Source organism: Anolis carolinensis, chromosome 3, assembly GCF_035594765.1.
Source record: "Anolis carolinensis isolate JA03-04 chromosome 3, rAnoCar3.1.pri, whole genome shotgun sequence".
Lineage (NCBI taxonomy): Eukaryota > Metazoa > Chordata > Lepidosauria > Squamata > Dactyloidae > Anolis > Anolis carolinensis.
In genome coordinates, this window is record NC_085843.1 from 258,026,903 (window position 1) to 258,037,343 (window position 10,441).

Below are 10,441 nucleotides of genomic sequence, written 5' to 3' on the forward strand. Positions count from 1 at the left end.
GTCCAGTCATTATGCCTCAGTCTAATCTATTTCACAAGATTTCTGAATAAACATGCTAACAATCTCCCTTTTCAAGTCTACAGTTTAAATCAGGTCCTCCATATGTTGCTAGACTGTAGCTTTCAGAATTCCTCAACATTGGGTGTTGTACCTAGGGCTGCTGGAAGTGGCAGATATTTTATTTGTTTGTTTATTTACTGCATTTTTACCCCACTCTATCTCTACTCCAAAGGGGAATCAGAGCGGCTTCCAGTTTGGCAATAATTCAATGCCACATATCAACATACAGATAGGTCAAAGCTGGGTGGGGATTGTGAGATACACTCAGTGCTGCTATTAGGATAGGTATTTCCCAGTGCTGTAACTTCTAGTGTCATCCTCATGGGTTCTTTTCCATCCAGAGCCCAGAATTCCAGGGATACCTGTCTATCATTGTGAGGACATGGCCAGCAAGCATCCTGATGGACCTGCCTGGCTCTGCATTGCCCAAAGGTGCCAAATCCAGCTAGGAAATTTCAAAAAAGTTTATAGATAGCCATTTAAGTGTCACTCCTGATAGTTTCACCCAGCATGATCTGCACTCCCCTCCAAAGTCTAGTGATGCCACTTGATCCACGAAGTGAGTTTAAGTATGTGAAGATCCACACAGTTCCCACCTAGCTTTGAACTATCTGTATGTAATCTGGAAATCTGGTGTCATCTATTTATCTTATGGGGAATTCTTAAGATTTTGTCTTTCCTGGACAGAATCAAGTATCATTAGCAAGGCAATGACAAGGCTTGAACCTAATGGACTAAAAATCCTCTTTATTCAAGAATTACTTGGATATTTTATATATGTATCTGATTTGTTTGGTATGAAAATTTAGTTAAAATATATTAAACTGCTTTTCTTTTTTGTGATGTAGGAACCTATTCCTATGCCTTCCATGTTTGTATTTTTTTGTTGTTGTTGCTAAAGACAACCCTAACAACCTACACGAACTTGTAATTATATTTGTAACTTTGTTGTAGGAAATTAAGGGTGCATCTATACTATAGAATAAACACAGTTTGATGACCACTTTTACTACCATAGCTCAATGCTATGTAAGCAAATAATTTATTGTTTGGTGAGATGTATCCTCAGACATATATAACTGTTTAATCAACTTTGATTTCTAATTTTCGTTTCTTAAGCTTCTAATGAAAGGATAAAGTCCAAGATACAAATAACATCCATAGTGTTTGAAAAGACAGATGAGACATCAATTTTAATAAGATGGAACAAGGCTTAAAGTTCAGATGAAATCCATACAAGTAGAACTTGTAGTTCAACCATACAGTTTATTATTTGCTCAAGGCAAGTAATAAATCTTTCTGAACAAGTTTCTTACTAGCTCACATGGCAAGCCTGTGAACATATGAGACATTTTCTTGTATTTAATGTGTGCATTCCTCATTGGAAGTAATTTGCAGAAAAATATATTTTAAGCCACACATATGTGTATTGGTAGGTCTGTTAGATATTTTAAGCTAGTCATTAGTTTATACAGTGTGATTTGATCATTTACTTAGAGATAAATTCTCCTGTACTGAGAAATATTTATTTAAAAGTAAATGTGTGCAGATTTGCAGTCTCAGCATAACAGCCTTATTATCCTATGTTAGTACAGTAGAATCTTGCTTATCCAACCTTCGCTCGTCTAACATTCTGTATTATCCAGTGCAGTCTGCCTTTTTGTAGTCAATGTTTTCTTTCTTTTTTTATTGTCTTTATTAGTGCTTTTCTACAATTGTAATACACAAACATAGTGGCAATGAGACAGACAAGACTACATATTATATGGCAACCAAACAGAACTGGTGCTGACCCAAGTGACATAAAAGAGGAGAGGGGAAGGAAAAGGGAAAATAATATTATTATTAAAAAAAAGAAAAAAGAAAAAAGAGATTATCTATCTATCTATCTATCTATCTATCTATCTATCTATCTAGTATATAAGTAAATACATAAAATAAGAACAGATTGCATAAGATATCCTATGAATGGATGCACACACACACACACATATATATATATTCTGGGATTATGTTACTATTATGTTTCTATATATATGTGTGTGTGTGTGTGTGTGTGTGTGTGTATCACATTGTAAACAGTAACACAAACACAACCCCAAATCCCTTATGTGACTTCCATCAAATGCCCCACATCTTTACATATTAAAGCTTCCTTGAGTTATCGTATAGTGATAGCCCAGTTACCTTATTCTCTCCCCCCCCCCCCCACCATTAAAATATTTATATAATTCTCCAGGGATTTAGATCAATATCTTGACATTCTCTTTTTTTTAAGTAACTCTTAATTTGTTCCCAATTTGTTTGCTTTTTTCGTCTGCCATTATTATTTGCTAGTAAGTATGTCAGTGTGTCCATATTCATTATCTCAAGTATTTTTTTTTGTACCAGCTGTTTATCTGCGGGGTTTCGTTGTCTTTCCAAAGCTTGGCGTACACCATCCTTGCAGCCGTGACTAAATAATTGAAAAGAATTTCCTTGTTTCTATCTTCCTTAATATTGAGCAATCCTAATAGATAATATTTGGGTTCCATCTTTATGTTAATTTGTAGCATCTTTTGTATCATATTACGAATCTTGGTCAGGACCAGTCTATGTTTTCAATACATTGCGATATTTTGGTGCTAAATTCGTAAATATAGTAATTACTACATAACGTTATCATGTACTGAACTGCTTTTTCTGTCAATTTGTTGTAAAACTTGATGTTTTGGTGCTTAATTTTAAAATCTTAACATAATTTGATGTTTAATAGGCGTTTCTTTAATCCCTCCTTACTATCCAACATTTTTGCTTATCCAACGTGCTGCTGGCCCGTTTATGTTAGATAAGCGAGACTCTACTGTATATCTAACTCAGGTTGCACATTGTACATTTCTGTATGTTGGGGTTCACATCAATTTCACAATACGACCCTTGTGTTGAATGGCAACTGAACCAGGACACCAAACGTGCAAGCAAAATGTACAGTGCACCTCCACTTGCCAATGGTAATATATACTCATGTGCAATGACACCATATGTGCAACTATGTTTTTGTAACCTTGAACTACATACAAACATTCTCTTAGTAACATAAGCATGTCAAGCAAATTATTCACCATTGCCAATTGATATATTGCATGACTCCTGTATCCACAGGAGATATTTTCCTGGATTCCATTGTGTGGATACACAATAGTGATCTCTATTGAAATGAAGAACTTCTGGCTTGAGAATACCATAGAGTCACAGGAGACCTGAGAAAATGTTTAGAGATGACATATTTTGTGAGATGTGGATAAATGACACTGCGGATATCAGTCCTGTTGAAACAGGGATTGTACTATATTCTTCTGACAGAATAGTGACAAGAAGACAGCAGAGCCAGGAAATGGATAGCTACCATAAACTTCTTCCTGCCTATTAGAGTGAATGGGAGGAGCAACCCATCAGTACAGGATGTTTCCCCTCCGCTGCTGGAAAAACAGAGTTGTGGCTGTGCATTTGCACATTGCACAATGGCACCCGTCATTGAAATGTGTTGTGCAATGTTGCTATTATTTTTGAGGGCTGCATAGTGCTAACACACCATATCTCCACACACAGATATTTAGTCTATGCGGAGGGAGATGTTGGGCTGCAGCCCATATCTGATATAAAAAGAAACTTCTGCTATTTAATACACCAACATGATTCTTGAGAAGGAAACAACAATAGTTTCAACTGCAGAGAACAAAGCCACACTGGTAACCTCTTTTCTAGCAGTAACATATCCATCATAGAGTAGTGCCCATGACACACTGTTACTCAAGAATTCAGCCACTTCACTCATGACAGTGGGGGAAACCTGTTGAGTGGCTGTCTTACCGAACATATAACAAACATACAGCATCCCAGCTGTCTTACTCTACATACAACTACAAGCCAGATATCTCAGCATCTTCCACTGAAGGTAGGCAGCTAAAATCCAATTAATCTTGAGCCCTGGAAATATATTCACACAAGTTAAAATACTGCTAATAAACTGCTTAAGTGAAAGAGAAGGGAGGACAGAAAATATAGCATATTACCAAGAGAAGTGAGGAGGATGCCTGCATATAGAATAATTAGGCTTCTCTGGAATAAGGCTCCAAGGCAGATTACAGGATCAAAATCCATCCATGGAATGAGAAGCAAGCTTCAACCAGTGTTCAAAGTGAAGGAAACATGACAAATAAAAACAGCTCTCAAAAAAGTCATAGAATTCAGGCATGCAAAACAGGTGGGTCAAGTCTGAAATCCACCAGAATGATAGAAGTACTAAAACTAACCTATAAATGCCTTGCAAAGAATGTTGTATCAGATACCAGAGAAGAATGCAAGACGACTACAGCAGCCCCCTGATCATCATGGGACAGTTATCCTAATAACCTAGTCTCCATTGGACTTGGGTCCGTTTTTGTTGTTCTCTTCTGGACACATTTCAGATTGTCATTCTCCACAAACTGGAGGCAATACTCCAGGGTGAGATCTGACCAAAGCAAGAATATAATATATTCTTGAGATATCGACACTGTATTTGATATTAATCACAGAATAGCACTAAACCTTTTAGTAATCACAGCACACTCTGATTCATACGTATGTACAGGTTCTCTAAACCTGCAGGACTGTTGTTGCCAAGGATCATTCGTCTTATATTTTTTCTATCTTAATACAACCCTTTAACTTCTTAACACTGGTTAAGATCTTCATTTTGCATAGATAATCTAGCATCCTTTTCCTGTCACTTAAGGTATAAGCTTGGTCACCCAAATTGCTGTCCCCTGACAATGAGATGAGTTATCAAGATCCCAAAAAGCTGGAGTTGTAACAGAATGTGGGTTTCTAATAATAGCCCAAGCCAAAGACCTGTGGAAGTAAACAAGATCTAGAATGGGCAGAAGGAATCTCTGCCTACTTGTACTAAAAACAGCTGAGACAATGAAAGCAGTAATGAAGTTGCATCATAAATGGGGCAGGTCCCAAAAGGCTTGAAGGTGATTTTATCAAGTTTTCCACTCCAGCAAAATTTTTGACATTGAATTTTGAATTACAGCACCACTTACGTAATTTATCCTAACATTTTGTGGGCAGAAAGGATACATCTTTACAGATACCCAGGTCACATTGCAAAGACACAGGGACCTGTTAAAATATTAAGATTGGCAGTCCTGTAGAGCAAGATCCATGTTTTCTCATGTCCAAAGTATGACATTCTCTGTTTGGTTATCTTAACTTCCAGGGAGAGCCCAGGCATGAATTGCTCTAGAATCCATCAATTTGTTCTTTCAGGACTCCAGGATATAGCTCTAGCACCATCTCTCAAATTAGTTTATTATCTTCCTATCAGCCTTTTTCTGTATGTGGAGTCCCAAAGATATTTCACAGTCGGCAATCTCATTCCTACTCATTTATCATTGTTATCATTATTATGCCCTTCCATGTCTGCTTTGAGTGTCATGAGACAGAGCTGTCAAATCTCAATATGTTATCTTCAACTGCAGGTTATGCCTTATTGTGACACTAGAGCCAAAATGTTAAGCAGTGTGCTTTTGATTCTCCATTGTGCTCAATGGGAATCTTGTCATATGATACCTATTCTGTGTAACTTTATAATGAAATGGATCACAAACAGGCTTTGAGGAAGCTTACAATTCAGACTAAGCCAGTTTCCCAACCTTCCAATCACCACCATTTTTGGCCTTGTGCTTTTGCCGATATACCAATATTATGGTCAAATAGGCAATTTGACCATAATGGGCTACCCTAAATTTTAGTGCTGCATCAAACAGGCCTGTAATGTCTAACAAAAACCAGTTTATGAATTAATTCTTAAATTAAATCCTAGTGTGTCAAAAACGTACAAAATTAACACATATCAGATTTTGAAGTAATTTATTGGAAATAATTCTTGGATTACAAACAAGCGATTCCCATTTACAGAATGTACTGACAGCTCATGGTAAAAACATAGCCTTCCAGTCATTTATCATACAGCCCTGCAAAATTACAGAGTCATATACCTAGCTAACCTTTCACTCAGCCCTTTAAATAGTTTATTTGTGGTCCAATTACCTGTTTATAAGGCATTTCCTGAAAGAGCGCCAAATTTCACCACATTCTTGCTATGCTATTTAACAAGATGTTGTTAGAAGTGGCAAAGACATTTCATTTTTGAGTCTACTACCCTGTGAAAATGTAACCCACTTTCCTTTACACCTTTCTGCTGAAGACTTCTCTGAAATTAACATGCTGTAGAGTAACAAAAATGGCTCGAGTCACAGCAATATAAAAATTTGGATTCAGCAGTATATTTAACCTATTAATGTGTTCAGCACAAGCAGGGCGCTATTCAGGCTGCATGCATGTTAGTGCTCTCTGGATGAGTTACTGTGAACACTGCAATATTATGGAACAAATCACCAAATGATTTTTCTGCACTTTTACCATATTAACTGGAATTGCTCCTATTGCCCATACTGCCCCAAAGGAATTATGGTATAAAATCACTGACACTCAAAGTACAATACAACAACTAAGCATTTTCTGTGAAATTTCTGGCACATTAAGACTGAAGAATTCTGCTCCTTTATATAATCTATAAAGCCATTGGTCTTAAATTACATTGTTTACAATCTCCCAGGAAGCATTGAATGAAATCTTTTATCAGAATCATTTAAGAGTTAAGTTGCCACATGCTATGATAAAACTAAGCTACACATACAGAAGATGTTCTTTTTAGATAAACAAAAGCCACAGCACACATGTTAACTGCCTTGCATGAGTGTGCTTCCAACTAGCCATACAGTCACTATCTGATAAGCTTAACTTCTTAATTTTAAATAAAACCACTTCCATTTATACAGAAGATGAACAAAGATCAGTGTTTACATATGATGTGGTCACTAAGTATCTACACTGCTTACACTTAATATCTCAACAGAAAGCATGAGTTTGATTCACAGAATAAGTAGGTCCACGATTGTAAGTTAACAATAATTCTTTATTGCTTTATACATGTGGTGCTTTCTCAAGGCACTGTGGCATGGACTAGAAAACTTGGAATGATTTGTGAAGGAACCTGGAATGACATATGGTCAACATGGAAAGTTCTTCAGAAGCAAGATGACAGCAAATTTAAATTCCGAGTTATCAAACATCAGGAATGAGAGTTCATAGTTCACAGGAGAAATGAAGCTATCTTGTATAAAGATTTGATCCTTCACATTCCCATCCTGATACTCTGAATAATCTGGAAGATAGCTACAAAGAGAAAAACATTGAGATGTTGGTGAACAACAGAATTTGTCAAAAGTTAGAGAATTGTAGGCATTTTCATTAAGACAAGAGTCAATACAACGTATTTCAAAAAGCCCATGAACAAGTTTCAATTAATATTAGAAAACTGCATTGATATACTATATATGGATGTACTTTCATGTTTTCTTGTTCTATGTAAACATTATCGTAACATTATGAAGTAGTGAATTCTACCATATGGCAAGGCGTTTCATCTTCCTGGTTGAAAGCAACTCATTCTAGCTATCAGTGTGATGCTAGCTACGTCACTTTTGACTCCATCTGATATATATTTACTTAGAAGGGGAACATAAACAAGACTGCTATTCTAAAAAGCTAGCAAGGTTCCCAAAGATGAAGGCTTTATTTCTTTCCTTACCATGGAATATGGACATACTATGTATAGCTCACTTACAATCTATTATTTTAAAAATAATTGTTTCTGATCTTATCACGAATGTCAGCTGCTAAAATAAACTTTATCATAAGATATCAAGTTTTTTTCTTTAACATAATTTTGTTAGGCCTTTTATTTTAAACATGTGTGTAAAACCAAAGAGTGAAATAATAAAACCCAATATTACTACAGTATACTGTTATTAATCCCTATGGATATACAAAGCTGAAGTTGCTATGGTTAAAGAGATCAGCTAAGCACATGACACTCTTAATGACAGTGTTTAGAGCACTTGATTTGCATAAGCCTTTTTCAAAGGCATCTGATTGCAGGAAGACTACCTCGTAGGTGATTTGGCTATTTAAACAGGCAAGCCTCAAATCATAATGAGCACAAATATGAACATATTTATTAGGAAGTGAATTCCACTGAGCTGAGACATCTTCCAATGATAGAAAATTCTACAATCCTTACATGAAAGTCTCCGTCATAAACGTATTCCTGTCGACCTACATAAGGTCAATGATAGGGAAGGTGATTACAAGGAGAACCTGGACAGATGAAGATGTATAAAGGGCAAATTTCTTAAAACAGGGTTGAGTAACAAAGCAGTCATTGCTGTTGCAACTCACACTGAAGCTGTAAGTCCATGTCACTAAATAAGATCCTGGGATACATTTGCTCACCTGCCACTTTCTCCCTAGAATACTCTCTGTCAAGCCTCCTGAATCATAGAGTTGGAAGAGACTCCATGGGCCACCCAGTCCAACCCGCTGCCAAGAAGCAGGAAAATCACATTCGAAGCACCTCTTAAAAATGGCAATCCAGCCTCTGCATAAAAGCCTCCAAAGAAGGAGCCTCCACCTTACTCTGGAGCAGAGTTCTGCAGATGAACAGTTCTTCCTAATGCTCTTTTCCTGTAGTTTGAAGCCATTGCTTCGTGTCCTAGTCTCCAGGGCAGCAGAAAACAAGCTTGCTCCCTCCTCTCACATATTTATACTTGGCCATCCTGTCTCCTCTCAGTTTTCTCTTCTGAGGCAAAACATGCCCAACTCTTTAAGCTGCTCCTCACAGGGCTTGTTCTCCATACCCTTGATTATTTTAGTCACCCTCCTCTGGACACATTCCAGCTTGTCAACATCTCCCCACAATTGTGGTGCCCAGAACTGGACAGAGTGTGATACTAGGTGTGGTCTGACCAAGGCAGAATAGAGGAGTAGCATGACCTCCCTGGATCTAGACACTGGACTCCTATTTATGCAGGCCACAATTCCATTAGCTTTTTTTTGCTGCCACCTCACATTGTTGGTTTATGTTTAACTTGTTGTCCACGAAGACTCCAAGATCTTTTTCACACGTACTGCTATCGAGCCAGGCGTCCTCCATTCTGTATCTTTGCATTTAATTTTTTCTGCCCAAGTGGAGTATCTTGCATTTGTTTTGGCCAATCATCTTTCGAATCCAGTGGTCCTCAACCTGGGGTCCCCAGATGTTTTTGCCCACAACTTCCAGAAATCCCAACAAGTTTACCAGCTGTTAGGATTTCTGGGGCTTGAAGGTCAAAAACATCTGGGGACCCCAAGTTGAGAACTACTGCTCTAATCTGCTGAGATCGTTTTGGATTATGCTCCTGTCTTCTGGAGTATTAGCTATCCCTCCCAATTTGGTGTCGTCTGCAAACTTGATGATCATGCCTTGTAGTCCTTCATCAGTGATAGAGATGGGCTTTGGCTCATCTCTCCAATCTGTTATGATTGTTTAGAATTCTGCTCCTGTCTTCTCCCTTCACACGCAGTTTCTTTTGAACACTTATCAAATACAGTATTAGAATTCCTTGAGGAAAAGGTTCCTCCTATGCAGCCCTTGAACTCTGTTCCAATCTATAACGCAAGCATGGGCAAACTTGGGCCATCTGGGTGTTTTGGATTCCAACTCCCACAATTCCTAGCAGCCTGAGGCCCTTAGCTGAGCTACTTAAGGGGAAAAGGAAAGGGCCTCAGGCTGTTAGGAATTGTGGGAGTTTGAAAGCCTTGTCACACACGTTCACTGGCCTGACCCTGCTGGTGACCCACTTACCGGATCCGCAGACCACGAAGATGAAGAGCGCCAGCAGCCAGGGCCCTACCGAGGCCTTCTCCTCTGGGGCGTTTCTCTGTGGGAAGAAGAGCAAGAGGGATCAGGAGAAAGAAGAAGAGGATTAAAGGAGGTTTGGGCCAACTGGAGGCCTCCAGGTGTTTTGGACTTCAACTCCCATCATTCCTCACAGCCTCAGGCCCTTTCCTTTTCCCCCTCAGCCGCTTAAGGGGGAAAAGGAAGGGGCCTGAGGCTGTGAGGAATGATGGGAGTTGAAGTCCAAAACACCTGGAGGCCTCCAGTTGGCACAGGCCTGCTTGAGGTGGCTTCTCCCCTCCTGCAGGCCTTGCTTAGGACAGTCTCCCTCCTTACCGAGGTCTTAGCCACGTTCCCGCGCTGCGTGATGTTCTTGCTGTGCTTCTCGTTGGCCATCCGGATGCGCTGCTTGGCCACCATCTTCGCGGCTGTTTCCCTGCTGCTCCCTCCGAGCGGGACTCGCCTCCAGCCAAGGCGCCGCGTAAGCAGCAACTGCCCCTCTCACGCAGGCCACGCCCTTCCGGAAGCGCGTCAAAGGAAGGTCTCTTTCCTAACCTTCCCCTTTTCCTATTT

General features: G+C 38.9%; 1 protein-coding gene across 1 annotated transcript; it reads right to left on the bottom strand.

Annotated features, from left to right (window-relative positions):
- Window positions 1-5,941: 5,941 nt before the first annotated feature.
- Window positions 5,942-10,434, bottom strand: serp1 (stress associated endoplasmic reticulum protein 1). Its single transcript, XM_003218186.4, has 3 exons — window positions 10,205-10,434; window positions 9,836-9,911; window positions 5,942-7,326 (listed from the first exon to the last, which is right to left on the bottom strand). The coding sequence occupies exons 1-3, from the start codon at window positions 10,286-10,288 to the stop codon at window positions 7,286-7,288; spliced, it is 201 nt and encodes a 66-aa protein (XP_003218234.2). The 5' UTR covers window positions 10,289-10,434; the 3' UTR covers window positions 5,942-7,285.
- Between the last annotated feature and the right edge of the window lie 7 nt (window positions 10,435-10,441).

Coding starts and splice junctions, on each gene's coding strand:
- serp1 (XM_003218186.4), bottom strand. CDS start 10,288: ATGGTGGCCAAGCAGCGCATCCGGATGGCCAACGAGAAGCACAGCAAG. Junction 9,912..10,204: donor GGAACGTGGCTAAGACCTCG/GTAAGGAGGGAG, acceptor TTCTTCCCACAG/AGAAACGCCCCAGAGGAGAA. Junction 7,327..9,835: donor CTTCGTGGTCTGCGGATCCG/GTAAGTGGGTCA, acceptor TTCTCTTTGTAG/CTATCTTCCAGATTATTCAG.